The 16,075-nt window shown below is 30.8% G+C and overlaps 2 protein-coding genes across 2 annotated transcripts in view; both read right to left on the bottom strand.

The window, feature by feature from the left end:
- Positions 1-3,193: 3,193 nt before the first annotated feature.
- Positions 3,194-4,555, bottom strand: LOC129945058 (protein screw). Its single transcript, XM_056054719.1, has 3 exons — positions 4,404-4,555; positions 4,148-4,317; positions 3,194-4,089 (listed from the first exon to the last, which is right to left on the bottom strand). Exons 1-3 carry the CDS (start codon positions 4,553-4,555, stop codon positions 3,194-3,196), a joined length of 1,218 nt encoding a protein of 405 aa, XP_055910694.1.
- An 829-nt stretch (positions 4,556-5,384) lies between these two features.
- Positions 5,385-16,075, bottom strand: part of LOC129943994 (pre-mRNA-splicing factor ATP-dependent RNA helicase PRP16) — a 95,376-nt gene continuing 84,685 nt past the window's right edge. The window contains exons 4-7 of the mRNA XM_056053102.1: positions 6,414-7,326; positions 6,212-6,353; positions 5,974-6,134; positions 5,385-5,914 (exon numbers count right to left, since the gene is read on the bottom strand). Coding sequence (XP_055909077.1) covers positions 5,481-5,914; positions 5,974-6,134; positions 6,212-6,353; positions 6,414-7,326 — 1,650 coding nt within the window. The 3' untranslated portion in view covers positions 5,385-5,480. The remainder of the gene's footprint in view (positions 5,915-5,973; positions 6,135-6,211; positions 6,354-6,413; positions 7,327-16,075) is intronic.

The raw sequence follows: 16,075 nt of genomic DNA, 5'->3' as shown, positions 1-16,075 counted from the left end.
AAGGAGCGAATATGTTCTTTCCAATTTAATTTGAAATCGATTAGAACACCCAAGTATTTGAATTTCATCACTGACTCAATTTTAAAGCAACTATCGGAACATAAACTATGAGAATAAAAATTAAGTTCACCACATTTATGAATAGGTAAGCAAAATTGTTTACAGTTATGGTCATGAAAGCAAAGGTTATAATCAAAAAGACTGTTATCAGAAAGTTTAAAAGTTACTAACTTAGTTTTCTCGCTTATAATTAGCTTATGAGCAACAAACCATGTCCTAAGGATTTGTAAATCTTCTTCAATTTTGGCCCCACATTCAAAAGTAATATTAAATTGATAGGTGTATGCTATATCATCTGCAAAAGCAGTTGGGGAACCATTTATTTTAAGATTGAAACGAGAATTTATATAAATTAAGAAAAATAATGGACCGAGAACGGAGCCTTGTGGGACTCCATTTTTTAAAGGAAGTGAATTGTTAAAAGTTCCCTTCACATTTAGTTTTTGTTCTCTTTCCTTTAAGTAGGATTGAAGCCATTTAAATATAACACCTCGAAAACCAGCATTATACAGTTTGTTTAACAGAACGTCGTGGTCAACAATGTCAAAGGCCTTAGTCATATCAACGAAAAGAGCCATGGTAGTTTTGTTGCAATTTAAACTGCTATATAATTGAGTACACAGCCTTAAAATAGCGTCTTCGGTAGACATTCCTGATCGAAATCCAAATTGATTATCGCTTAAAAATTTATTTTTGTCCAAGAAGGAAATTATTCTTGCCTTTATAAGTTTTTCAAAAAGCTTTGAGAAAGTTGAAAGCAGAGAAATAGGTCTGTAGTCGGAAACATTCTTTCTATTCCCTTTTTTGAAAAGAGGCACAACTTCAGCACACTTAAGGCGTTTGGGAAAACAACCATTTTCAACACTTGCGTTAAACAAATAACTCAATATATCGACCACATACAAGGCAAATTTTTTAAGTAAGATACTAGAAATACCATCAGTAGTACACGAATTTTTATTTTTCAAAGATAAAATAGCCATGTAGACTTCACGCGAAGATATAGAATTGAAAACAAAACTATTTGATTATAAACCATCAGAAGTTATATTTGAAAATATTGAACAATCACAACTTGAGCAAGGATCAACTGAAGGTTTGAGTTTATCTGAAATTCCGGTGAAATATTCATTAAATATATTGGAAATAGAGTTTAAGTCACTAATGGAAACATCATTAATTTGCAAGTTATCTATTTCGACTAACTGCGAATATCTACTACCTTCCATTCTTCTCTTTTATTTCCATTTGCTTTTTCGAATAAACTCGTGTAATAATTGTTACGCGTTTCTTCTATCTTATGTTTGATTGTTTTACATAAAGAGACATAATAATTTTTAAGATTTCTGTTTTGGGGATGTTTTTTGCACTTAACACTTAAAGTATTTTTCTTAGAAATCTGCTTAAGTAAATTTTTAGTCATCCAAGGCTTTAAATGCTTATGGCTTTGTGAGCTTAGACTAGAAGTATAAGTACAAGAATTTATGTGATTTTGTAAAATTGAACTAAATAAATCAAAGGCCTTAGATGGGTTACTTTCCAAATAAACTGGCTCCCAAAATTCATATTTTAAAAGTTCCAATAATAAAGAGTAATCAATTTATTCTTTATTTCTTTTGGGAAGTGGAATCCAAAGCGTTATTAAGGCCAACCATGTGATGGTCTGTTAACCTAAGATCATAAACCTTACCATAAGAAATTTTGCTATGTTTTTTATTAAGTCTGGCGAATATGTTATCGATACAAGTAGTCGAAGATTTTGTCACACGGGTTGGCTCATTTATATAACTTTTAAGACCATTTGTTGCTAAGAGAAATAAGTAATTTTCTGTGTCTTTATCTATTTCATTTAATATATCAATGTTAATATCACCTATTAAAATCAAATTTTTAGCCTTAATTATACCAAGAATATTGCTTAATTCTTCAATAAAAATACTTTTACTAACATCATGCAGTCTATATATACACAACATAGTGTAGTTATCATTTTCATAATAAAACGACAACTTTAACACATCTGCACTAGAAAATACAATTTTAGAGCACTCGCATACAAAACCATCTCTCACATAAACAGCTACACCTCCCGCTGGATATTAGTCATTACAATTACCAAACAGCGAATAACCAGGTATATTGTATAAACAAAGGTCATTCTCATAGATCCAAATTTCACTCAAAACTATTACTACAGGTAAACGTATGAGCGACTCAACATGAGCTAGAAGAACCGAAAATTTTTTTCTCAAACTACGGATATTTTGTTGTAAACAAAACCAAGTATCAACACAAGGTACTGGATAATCACAACATGTTTGGATTGGGACGGACGGTAGAAGGAACAATATTCATATTATTTTATCAAAATCATTAACACTAACAATTCTTACTGAATTGTCACCCTCACTCCTCCGCATAAAAACTGTCCCGTTTCTGGTCCAAACATATTTAAATCCTTCGTAGCCTTCAGCGACAATGCAGTGTTTAGCAGTTTACGTGTCTGATGAGTTAGACAGTCGTTCAAGTAAATGTTTTCAGGTCTCTTTTGCGCATAGTTATCAAAAGATCATTTACTTTTTTCTGTTTGAGCGAATGTAAAACAACAAATTATATTTTTTTTGTATAACAAGAGATCTAATGAAAACCTACCAACTTATTATTTTATTAAAGCAAATGTTATTTTATGGCAGACGGCAATCTTGCCATGTTCATATATTATTTTGATTTTCGAATTGTAAAAAAACTGTTTTTTTTTTTAATGAAATAAAGGAATAATAATAATAGAATAGAATATGAAAAGAAATAATTTCAAAGAGCATTACATAATAGAAGTTTGCCAGAAGGGTGGAATAAGTAAAATTCTCAACAACATAAACACAAAAGTTCTCGTAGTTTTGAAAACATAAACGCTTTAAACTAGAATTTTACAACAATTGAACATAAAGCTTACAACGATTCTAAGAAAAAATCTCATCACAAATTATTGCAGTGATTTTGCTGTAAATTAAATTATTTTCACGAAAATATCAATTTAAAAGTGTATTTTTATTAAAATTAAAATAAATTATTTGTGCATTTCATTATTATCAACAAACATATGCATTGTTTATATTTCTTCTTATAATATCCTTTAGAGACATCCACAACTTTTCGCAACACTGTTTGGGTATTTACTTAAATTAACACTATCCTCATTGAGATAATGTAAAATTGATATCGATCCTAAAACAGTAGGAACACAGCAGGGTTTCGGTAAATTGGGTTGTTTGAGATGCATAAGTGTTTGGACTATCGCATGATTTGTGGCATTCATTTTTGAACCCAACGGAAAATTGCAATCGCCACCACAAAAGTATGCTTCGAATTTCTTTGGCGCAATAACCCAATCTTGCATTTGCAAATCTTTAAAATCAATTGAAAAATTCATGCGTTCACAATTTTTTGGAATTTTATAACTTTCTCCCTCAGTGTAATCAGAATAATCTGATGATGAAAAGGTCTTTTTTCTGCCGATGTCTCGTTTAACTCGAAGATGTTGAATTTTGTTCAATAGCTCTGGTCCGTTGAAATACCCAATGATAAATGGTTGATTTTCCTCACTCCCAGATTGATCGATCAGTCCAATATCTTTTGGAGATAGATTGTTGTCATTTTCTGCAAGTACATTATTGCTTATGCCGGTAAGTTGGCTGGAAATAATAAGTTCATGTCCGTTTGGAGTGTATCCTCTTAGGAGCCATTTCGATACAGTTCTTGTCACATTGGCTTCCAACCAGCCATTGTAGTTTGTGGTTGTGGTAAAACTGTTTAGCAGTCGTAGCTCGATTTTTTGCAGTTTCCTATGAAGAACTCTATGATAAACTGAAATTGTTAGATTGCGTTCATATTGGAATTTGCGAAGTGCCAACTTTGAGTTTTGAAAAATTCTTAGTTCTGCACGGACAAGTTGTAAGTCTTCAGGAACGTTGTTGGTGTTGAAAGTAGCCGCCATTTGTGATCTATTAAGCTTTCTGTTTGATTTGGATTCTGTCAAATAAAATTATTGTAATGATAATATTGATGAATTATTATTGAACAAACATACTTTTGCTGGAGAACGTTATTATGTTGTTGCAATTTTCAATAACAGAACGGTCTTCCTTATTAACGAATGCACTCCGGGCAACTCGTTTATGGTGATTCGAAACATGAGTTTCCTCCTCCTCTTCTCTTATGGAATTATAGAGTTCAATTAGAAATTTAGACGCAGACTTCCTAGATGGAAAATTAAAATAATTGAATTAAGAAAAATTATGTTAACAAAACTAAAGGGCTAAGGGTTTTTAATTTTAAAAACTTACTCGAGTGATATTGGGTTTCTTATGCGTTTGGGACGCTCGTTAAGGCCCAACAAGTCTGCCATTTCAAATTGAAATTCATCTTCAGAACTATCCAAAGATTTCATAACAACTGATTGTTCTAGATTTTCGTCAAGGAAATATGGATTATCCATTGCAATATCAGGTAACCCAATTGTCAATGTACAAAAGAAAATAAGTAAAATACTAAAAATTGCTAGAATCATATCGACGATGCTCACTATTGTACAGATCTTTGTCAACTTGTATTAAAATTGACTCACAACTGGATATTTATAGATGCTTAAAGGGGTACTTACCGTCATAATGTAATTAGGTACCTGGTAATCCTTTTTTGGTCATAAAACACAAAATAATTAGTGTGTGAAATTGTAATTATTTTATTGCTTAGTTAATCCTTATTGGTTAGGGAGGGAAATGTACCTGCTTTATTTATGATGACAATACATTGAGCTACATGATTTAAAAAATCATGTTTTGTAATGATAATGATGTTGCATTTTATATCGATAACATTTTTGTATACAGTGTTAAAAAAAGCAGTTACATAAAAACAACCCAAGGCAATCAAGACAAAATAGTTCTATAAGGTTTAAGTTGGCCAACTCATTCCTTTGTCATATATCTCATTAAAAACATGGCAAAACATGATGAATTGGTTTAGCCGTTCTCGAATTTTGCGCTTACCAACACATTTGCCTATTCTTTTTAATAACTTCTCGATGTAAGAAAAAATGATACACGGTTGAAAAGAAGAATATTCGTTCTTTTATAAAACACAAACTTTTGGAAGAGTCGGTTTAGATAGTGTTTGAAATTTTTCATTTTTTTAAATGCATTGAACTGCATACCTTGTTAAAAAACTCAAAATATTAAGTTATTATTCCTCAGTTTTGGATAAACATTTTGGAAGCTATGAATGTTTCAAATATCTTTTCGAGAGTAAAATATTCTTACAAACCATAATTTTGGAAAATTTATTTTATTTTATTTTCAACAAAAAAAAAACACTTTTTTTTTTATCATGTGTTGAGGAAAATTAAAAACAAACAAAATATTTTATAAACCAATACGAGAAGGTGTGCGCCGTGGTGTCTGTCCAGGAGTTACAATCTCCTGTTTGGGTATAAGAGCTTCCTCACGTTGGGCAGCTTGTATTTTTTGTTCTTCCATTTGCTCCTGAGCCATTTGCATTTGGGTTTCCATTTCTTTTAGATGTTCAGCGGCTTGCTTCTTTTTCTCGCGCCCACTTCGACCGGTTTCTTTCACAGAGAAAAACATAGGACCTAGCTCTGCCAGCCAATAACCATCGACGGCAGTTGCACATTGCATGTATTCCTTAGCAGTCATTACAAGCTCATGGTACACCACATAATCAGGAGTTGTACCTAGGCCATAAAGAGCAGACGTTGGATGAAGATGACACGGCATTCCAGTTCTTAAATTAACATATTCTCCAATACCCTTCAACCGTGCTGCTTGATAGAAATAAGCTGAAACAGACACAAATTTAGTTTGTGTTATTTTTTGGGCGAAGGGCACAAAGGTATACCTGAGCAAATGCATTTTCTTACGATATCCCAGTCGGAACCACAGGACTTAACATTAAGTTTTTGCTGGACGAGAATGTCTTTCAACTGCTGCCGAACTTCTCGAACTTTGCGCATTGCCTTGACATGGATAAAATGCTCATTGCACCAATTTGCATTGTAACTAAAGGATTAGCAAAATATTATTTAAGTAAAACTCTTTAACTAATAATCATGAATGAATTAATGTCTTATATTTACTTATTTTGTTTCCACTGTAGATAAACATTAAGATATGTTAAATGATCTGACTCGGGTACTTGAAATTTTTCTCTTACACCGTCAGCTTCTTCTTCCCGCCCCTTCGGACGGTAAAATATAGATGGAACAGACAACATGGACACTATATAAACATTTAAATATTTTTAACATTAAATATTTGGAAGCTTTGGAAGTTACTCACCAATAATTAAGACTTCTGCACTGCACTCCATCTGGCAGGATACAATAAGCATCTGACACTGCGGTGGATCCAGTGGAAACTCAGCCATTTGTCGACCTAAGGACGTCAAAGCACCGGTATGATCTAAGGCTCCCAAAATCCACAATTGATACAGCGAATTCAAAATATTGTCTTGAGGAGGAGGATCCATAAAATGAAATTGTAGTAAGTCAACTACGCCGAGTGATTTTAATAGAAGTACAGTATTAGCTAAATTGGTCCGTTGTATTTCTGGTACTGTCAGAGGTAAGAGTTCCTCCTTATATTGTCTTTGGGTGTACAATCGAAATGCTTGTCCAGGTCCTGTACGCCCAGCACGACCTGATCTTTGGTTAGCATTTGCTTGCGATATTGGGTATATTTGTAAAGCGTCCATACCGATTCGTGGATTGTAAACTTTTAACTTACAATAACCAGAGTCTATAACAAATATAATACCGTCAACGGTAAGTGATGTTTCAGCGATATTTGTTGCTACGACGCATTTTCTTAATCCTTCTGGTGATTTTTGAAAAATTTTCGCTTGTAAATCGGATGGCAGTTGTGAATATATCGGAAGAATAGATAATTCTGGGGCGTTATCAATTTCAACTAGACGTTCTGCTAATACCTCGCATGTAACTTCGATATCTTCTTGACCTGGCATAAATATCAGCATATCACCTTCGGTCGGTGTCAAATGAATTTGCAGGGCTTGTTTAACTGCCGATTCGACATAATCTTCACAGGTGTTCTTACTAAACAAGGTATCAACTGGGAATGTACGTCCGGGTATGGTGAAAGTTGGTACATTGCCGAAGAATGTAGCAAACTTTGTCGAGTCCATGGTGGCCGAAGTAACGATCAGTTTGAGGTCATGTCTTCTAGCAACAATCTGAAATACAAAACGACAAAACATTGAAAAATTTGAAAAAACTTCATTATTTACTTATTTAGAAACTCAAAATTTTAATTGTTAATAGTTTAACCAGTGTAAGCCAACCTTAGCCATACATAATAGACACTTAACTCAAAATTGTGTTTTTTAAAACACCTAAAAACCTAGGTTAGGTTATTTTAACAAACTTAAATTAATTCAGACTTAGCTTGAACCTCAAACTAGGCCTAAGTGTTTATTCTTTCTAAAATATTTTACAGAATCATTAATAATGTGAAACTAAAGTTTTGTATGATGTACGAGTACATAAGTAAAAAAAGTATAAATCAATAAAATCGAAGAAAAATGAAAACCTTTTGGGATAATAATTTAATTCAGGTTGCATGGTTTTATTTCTGGTGGATTTGTGTTGTTACCATTTAGCTCATGTGGTTCAATGTTGAAATAGGTGTTTACAAAGTTATAGGGTTGCCAACTTTACAATTGTTCATCTGTAAAAGGGGATTAGCTGAATTAACAGAGATTCAGTTTAAAGCTAAGGAGATCAACAGTAAGGCAGCCAAGCAATTTTTTTTAAAGTAGCCAAACGAAGAGATTTATTTTTGTGTACCCTACCAGTCAAAATACAGTTCGGGAATAATAGCAAAAGCTTAACTGAAAGGTCCAAATAATTAATTCATTGGAAACTTAACTATTGGTTCTTTGTTTAGAGGATTTTAAGATGGCGAGAGTAAGGAAAGGTGCAAGTATGATCATTTTGGAATATTATGTTTGTACAAAACAAAAGTTTTTAATTTAATGAAATAAACATGCAAGATAGAAAAATTTTATTAAAAGTTCGAGTCTGTTTTTTTCGGTAAAGTTCTATTGAAAACCCATTTTAAATAATGGTAAGTTAATGAAACTTGAAATACATGTTAAATATATTGTACAAATTAAGAATTAAAAGAGCCTGTACAAATATATTTCGTGAGATTGAGTTTTTTGAGCGATGAATGATTTTGTAGAAATATTTGATTTTATGAGAACCAAAAATCAAAAAAATTCCCACAGATATTGAAGGCTAAAGGGTGTTAAATTGAAAGTCGATTTACCTTCTTAGTACTGAAATTGATAAACGTTTTCCTTTAATGGACCATTTCAATTTTAGAGTGCGTGTATTGTATTAATTTTGATTCCTTTAATTCAAAGGATAAAAAATACCTTGCATATTAAGCTATGTATATTGGCTAAAGGTTATCGACTATTTTAGCCAAATGTAATTGTGTTATCAGCTTTAAACGGGTAAAACAATTGAAGCCCTATCTTTCAGTTCGGAATCATGTTAAATCAACTATCTTGTTTGTTATCCATTTCAATAGTTTTTTTTTTCCAAAAGTAACAAAGAATTATCAATTATCAATAGAAAAAAATAATAATTCAAAACTTTACAATTTCAATATTTGTTGAGATGTAACATAACAATTAAAAGAATGTCAATTTTAAAATGATTTGAAACACAAAAATATACCAATTTTAAAATGATTTGAAGCATAAATAAATAAATATCAATTTTCAAGTGACTTAAAACCTAAAATAAATAAATAAATAATAATGACCGTTTAAACTGTAAAAACTGGTTAAACGAACAAAATTTAAGTTAGAAAAGTTAGGGCATCCTAGAACTCCGTTTAAAAAAAGAAAGAAAACTTTATTGAACAAATTGCGATGCAATGGTAGCATCTTCATTTTCTCTTCTATTGCATAAACTACAAATTTGTATCAGGTCAGCTCGATGAGGCCTAGAGTTTAAGTTAAAGAGCTCAACACGTGCTTTAAATATATGGCTTATAGCTTCGACCTAAAATTTGGTCCTGAAATAGTTTGTTTCTGATGTCAATTGGTGCTCGAAATTCCTGTATGTATTCCTTGATTTTGTTGTAGCCGATCTGCCTAGGTACTGACTATAACTTTTCTCATCTATTTTAGCCGTGAGCTCTGCAAACAATCCTCGCCATTCATCAACATTTGACTCCGTTATAGATAGATTAACGTCATGTGACAGGGCCTTCTCATTCCAATCCTTAATATGGTGAGGCATTGGTTTGTAATAATCTTATCAAAATAGATTTGTGAAGATTTTTTCCACTTCTTTTCATAACTCTAATTAGATATTCATAATTGGCTTTAAGATTTTGAGTGAATAGAGGAGTTATATATATATTCGACATAGATGGCGTAGTTTGGGGTTGAGTGTGGAAATCTAAAAAAGCGCTTAAAATTATATCTTTGCAGACTCGAAGAATAAATATCCAAACACCTACACACCGTAGCACATACATGGTTGTCTGGAAGACGTGGTATTTTAACACCAGATCGATTTCTTGGTTAGCGAAGAACTTGGACCACATTAAGCTCTAAGCCAGTTTAGCATCACTGCTTTTTTGTTCTGCGTGTTTCGCAAAAGGCATCCAGTTTGTTGATTTGTCTTCAGCATAGAGTAGGACTTTTACTTGGATGTCAGCAAAAAGTATTGCTTGTATATCTTGAATAAAAGTCTTCAAGGGCGGGATAATCAATACCACTTAGATTCATTTTCCCCTACACAATTTTTTGTTGAAGAAGTCGGATGTGAGATAAATATCAAGGAATTTATACCTAGTATGAAAATGGTGTTAGAAAAGTTGAAAGAATCCATGTTGGGAAAAATTGATTTCTGAAAAACAAGCGCAACCCTCGCATTAAGAATAACTTTTTGTTAATTTGATACAAATGTTTAAGATGGATTATATCTCATAGGTTATTTTTTATTTTTTGTTTATTTGACACAAATGAATATTTCCTTTAATTATCAGTTTTCTTAATAAACCTTTTTAACTTTATTGGTTTGTATAACTTCGCTATCCCTCTAAAAAGGCTAGAGGGTCGCGACCCACACGTTGAAAAACACTGCTTTAAAGGATTAAGATGTCCCAAATTCGAATCTCACCTTTAAATTTATCTTTCACATCACATTTTTAAAAAAATCATTTTAGTGTCTCTTTATAAAGTTTTGGGCAAACCTTAATTTTAACTATTTCGACGAGTTTTTAAAATGCGCGATTTTAAGATTGTGTTTATTTTTTGTAAAATATTTTAAAAACTTGATATCAATAGAATTGTTTAGACAACAGATTCATTACAAGAGCATATATATTTTTTTGAGCTGAAAACCACTTCAGTATAAATGGTCTAAAATTTGTTTCAATTTTTTTTTGTAAAACAGTTAAAAGCTAATACCATATGAAGGTGTTTCGAAAATTACATGAAATAATAAAATATTTCATCTGCATGAATTTTGAAAAAAAGATTATAGATCATGGATTTTATTGAACAAATCTAGTTCATAAATTTAGATAGCCTCAAAAAGGATAGTATGTATGTTTTTCGAATTTTGAAAAGTAATATCTCGAAAATCTGAAGTGATACATTACATTTGAATTTGAAGCTGCAAAAGTCCAATTTTATTGCCAGTAAGAAAACCTTGTCGGCCAGTGTAATGCAATACAGAAATGTCAAAAAGTATAGCTTAACAGAAAAAATGTTTTATATATACAGGGTCGGGAAGAAAAACCTCCCGTATTTTAAGACGTTTATATTTAAAGCTATTTATATAGATAAAATGGTATTCCGGGAATAGATAGGTAGAGGTCTACGAGCCGTTTTTAGTAATCATAATGGCGTGAACTTTATGTGACAGTTTGCTGTGCTGTTGCTGAATATGGTGTAACACACCATAAAAAGAAGAAAATGGACAAAATGTCACAGTTAATGCAGATCGCTACTGTCACATGATTGAGACCTTCCTCCAACCAAACTTAAATCAGTTTTCTAGAAACCACAAAGAAGTCTGGTTCCAATTTAAAATATTCAATAAATATTGTCTGTTAAATTGTTTATTTATTTATCATTGTCTTTTTTTTGGATCCTGTACAATAACATACTAGGCTCAGTTTTGTTCTTAAAGAATTTTCTATAAATTAGAGCAAGTACGTAAGACCTTAACAACATCTGTGAAGTCACAACTAAACACAAAAATAATACTTATCAATGATTGCTAAAAATATACAAAATAAATAGGCTGTAATTTTCATAGACTTAAATCACATCAACAGGTTGACAATGAATAAAAGCTTTTATTTTTTTAATTAAAAAGAGAATTATTTGCATACAGTGCTTCTCTTTATTTCTCTCTTTTTTAAATCCAATGTTTTCAGGCTGGACTTCTTAAAGATTAAAACGAAATGATGTGTCTGTGTATTTTTACATCTACAATCTATGAACAAATAAATGTACTTACACTAAGAAAAAATGACCTTATAGTCTTTGAGTAGACCGAACAAATAAAACAGATGTGCCTTATTTTACCGGGGCTTGGGGCACGCGGCTGGCATGAGTTCCGGCACGTAACGTATAGAAGGTGTAAGCGTAGTAATTTAGAGCATATTTATACGAGTACAACAGCAAGGCTGTTTACTCCGCATCTTCAATATTTTGAATATAAAATTGAAAACAATGTGTTGATTGTGATTATCAACAGAGAGAAAGAGAGAGAGGTAGAGAAGGTAGGCCTTAATTAAAATAATTGTGTTTATTTATTATTTACGTCTGATGTGATTTCAGTGAGTATATGCATATATTTGGTTGAACTCCCGTTGATATGAGGCTAGAAGATAATTTCATAGAAATTCAAAGGGAAATCGCATATTCATTATTTGTTCTGTTATCAATTTTTAGTGAATACAATGGAACAGTTTTTTTTTTTTTAATTTCATATTTGATTCATATTGGACCAAAGAAAGATTAGATTTATTTTAAAATTGATGTATCGGTTAGCTAAAATTCAGGTAACGTATATTCTTTAAAAAGAGGTTGGGATGCGACACACACTTCTGACTTCCCATACGTCTGTTGATTTTTCTAAAACTTATCAATAACATTTTGTGTGAGATACAAAATTTGAAACAGTATCATTCTTTGTTTTCATAAAACAAAATTTAAGACAGTATCTTTTTTTCTTTTTATAAAACTTGAGTCGAAAACTTTTTCTTATCAATTTTCGTTGCTTTTTCAGGTTTTAAATGAATATTAATTTTTCTAAAAACAGTTAATAAAATTATTTTGCATATCATAAAATAAGTTTGATTTTGTTTTCGACATTTTTAGACGAAACCCAATTTGTTCCTAATTTTAACAGCATTTTTTGAACGTTTTTATTTCTTATAACAAAAAAAAACAAAAAATACCGACTGGATTTTTTAAGGAAAATTATTTTACGTTAACGAAACGATTTTTTATAGAATAAAATAATTTTGAAGTCAATACCTGCATCCATTCTTGAAATATTTGAATCGAAAATCCGATTTTATCAATTTTTCGTAGTATTGTTTGAAGATTATATATAACTTTTAGTAGTGTTTTTTAGATTACTTCGATTTTGCTCAAAATTTTGTAAAAAACTTATTCTGTGCTACGAACTTTTTCATGTATTCAAAGAGTCTGTTAAAAAATATTTCCTGTATTTTGAGATTTAAAAATGTATCAGCAAAAAAGTTTGTTTTCAAAAACTTAATTTTTCCAAATTTTGATTCGACATTCTATAGAGCCCTTTTTTTTAGTTAACAAATATTTTTGGAATGCTATTTAAAACTTGTTAATATACGTTTTATATTCAACTCAATTTAAAAAAGCAATTTTAATTAAAAAAAATAAAAACAATGATATTTTTGATTATAAAATAACTCTTTTATGGTGGTATCCTTCTTAAGCAATACAATAATATTTTGTTTATAGTGAAAGACCCACTTTTAACAAATTCCCTACCATGGTAATGTGATGTTTGATTAAAATATCGAGTTCGAAATTTTTTAAGAATACAAAACTGGCCATATAGTTCCCAGTTATTCAAACAAAGTCATTTTTTTCGGCAGCTTTCGATGTTGTTATCTGTAAAACAGAATTTATTTGATTTCAATATCTCTACTGGTTCTTAAGGTATGGACGAAGAAAAATGCTATCCAGAATTGAGTTTTTTTTGTTCAAAAAATAGAAACTTACACAAATTACTACTAAAAATCGATATACATACATTGAATTTTTATTCAAATATCTCCGAAACAATTAATTTAGCTGCCTTCCAAGTTACTTTGTTTTATACAAAATATTGTTATTAACATAAAGTTTTAATAAAATACTTTTAGCAGTTGTTATTTTATGGTTAATTAAGATTATCCAATAATGCTAATTAAATTTGTTAAAATATGAATTTCAACTGAAGTATCTTGAGAACAAAAAGATTGATATTATTGCTAATGTTTTTTTTAATATTGAAAGACAGTGTTTTATAATAAAAATATATATATAACTTCTGGAATGCTTACAGAAAACAGCTTAAAGTTAAATTTTGGTCTTTCATTTTCTATTGATAAAAACATTGACTTGTTACAAAAATTACCATTTGAAATTTGTTTTCAGGTATCAATGGGAAGTTATGAAAGTGGGTCACAATCCCTCAGCCTTTTTTACTTGCGACATATAGGAACTTTATGGCAAGTTTCGCATTCGTGCAAAATTTCGAACTCGAGATTTTAATCAAACACGATATTACGATGGTAAAGAAGTCGAAAAAAGTTGGTCCCGCGATTCCGTTCGTCTGTCCTGTCTGTTTGTCCAGCCTAAACCATCGATTGAGTCCAAACTTGGTAGTTAAGGTTTACAGCAGATTCGCGTTAGGGTTTTTTTTTAATTTTGTTTAAGATCAAAACTAACAGTGGCCTCCATACACTGTTTTTGGTCAAAAAACGAAATTTCGAATTTTATCAAAAACAAACAGGTATATTTTCTTTAAATTTACCCTAAAATTTTATTTTTTAACTTGGCTTCTTTTAATGAAAAAAAAACATATTTTTGTATTGCTCAAGAAAGGTACCTCTCATAGAACAGTTTTTTGCTTTTTAAATGTCTCAGTAACTTATGAACCGATTTCTATCACACTTTGAACGAGCTCTTATATTGCCTTAACAATTTTTGATTATCAAACGTGAATTTTTTTTTCGTTTGGATTTAAAAAAAAAATATTGATTTTTTTTTTCAAAATTCTACATATATCTCAAAAACGGTTCAACATTTTTTTTACGAAATTTCATACAAAAAATAATTTTTTTAACAAAATTGAAAAATTGTATACATAATACAAAATTAGTTTAAAAAAAAATCAAGGGTTTTTTGATTTATAAAATTTTGATTACATTCCTATCTTTTATCCAAATTAATGCATTTGCTACATATTTATGTATTTTTATAACTATAACTTTTTTTTATAATAAGTACGCACTCAAGGGGATATTACTACTCTTATTATGCAGCGGCACAGTATAAGCACTAGGAAGAGGAGAGAGGGTTTAAAAGAAGATGTCCGTGCACATTAGTTTTGAATTCCTGAATATTGCGATGACTAGGAAAGACAGAGTGTGGTAAGGCATTCCACATACGCGTAGTACGGCTAAAGAACGAATCTCTGTATTTCACAGTACGGACGGAGTTGGGCCTTGAAGCACCACTGCATCGGATTAACGAGCATTATATATTTAATCAACAATCTATTTTAAAGTACAACCTCTACCTACTGCTTACGTGTCACTTCATAACTAAAATCTAAAACGCACAAGAGCCTGACTGTAAACAACACGTGAATAGCAATTTCTTGTACCTGTTCGTATAAGTGTTTTTTTTTTTAAACTTTACGGATAAAATAAGTTGAACGTAATAACTCCATGTTTGCGCTAAAAATGTGTAGGAAAGAAGGAATGTGATTGTATTGTACTAAGTACCTTCTACCTACCAATAACATTTCTTCATTATCATCATAAACATGTCTATATCTATCTATCTGCATAAAGCTGAGCACGCCAATGAACTATTCTTTATCCGTTTTAGACACCTACCCAACTGCACAACCAATAGGCGATTGCTTTATAAGTTAAACATACATGTTCCCTGCCTCTTTCTTATCTTCAGATAATTCATTTTCCATCCTGGTTCTTCTGATATGAAATTAAAATAAAGCTATTCAAAGGAAAAAAGCTTTGAACGAACTAGTTGAAAACACAAACAATTGTTTTCGTTAAGTATGGTTACAATTTTTTCTCATTTCCGGGATGAGTTGTGTTTTGGGATGAAACTAGCTTACCGACAAAAAATGGTGTGTATTCGATAAGTTTATTCAAATACACAAACCATATCCCTTAACATAATATTTTCCGAGTATTTGATATTTTATTATAATAATAGAAAAAGTTTTTTCACCAAATGCATTTCGCATAGTCTTTGGAAAATTCTCTTAGTTTTGACACCTTATTGTTAAAATTAGTTCCGCATGAGAGCCGAAAAAGGGAGACATGCTAACGAAATAAAGTACCGCTCATAGAAGCGTAATTTTGTTTTTATAATTCTCAGGAAGTATATTTACAATCACTAAACAACTGCATAATAAAAATTTTTTGAAGACAAAATTTCAATTTTGTATATATACAAATTATTTTTTTGACAAATTAACTGGCATTTATATCTTTGAAGATAAACTTATTTTACAGTTATATTTTTAAATCTTATATAGGTACTTTTTTAAACAGACTTAAACAGAAGGAGCAAGTTCGTGCGTTCCAGTCGGTCAATTTATAGTTTTCTAAAAGCACCTGCATATTTTATTTTAAATGAGGAAACAGAAAAG

The sequence above is a fragment of the Eupeodes corollae genome, chromosome 2 (genome assembly GCF_945859685.1).
Source record: "Eupeodes corollae chromosome 2, idEupCoro1.1, whole genome shotgun sequence".
In the NCBI taxonomy this organism is placed as follows: domain Eukaryota; kingdom Metazoa; phylum Arthropoda; class Insecta; order Diptera; family Syrphidae; genus Eupeodes; species Eupeodes corollae.
This window is presented reverse-complemented; position numbering and strand designations above follow the sequence as displayed.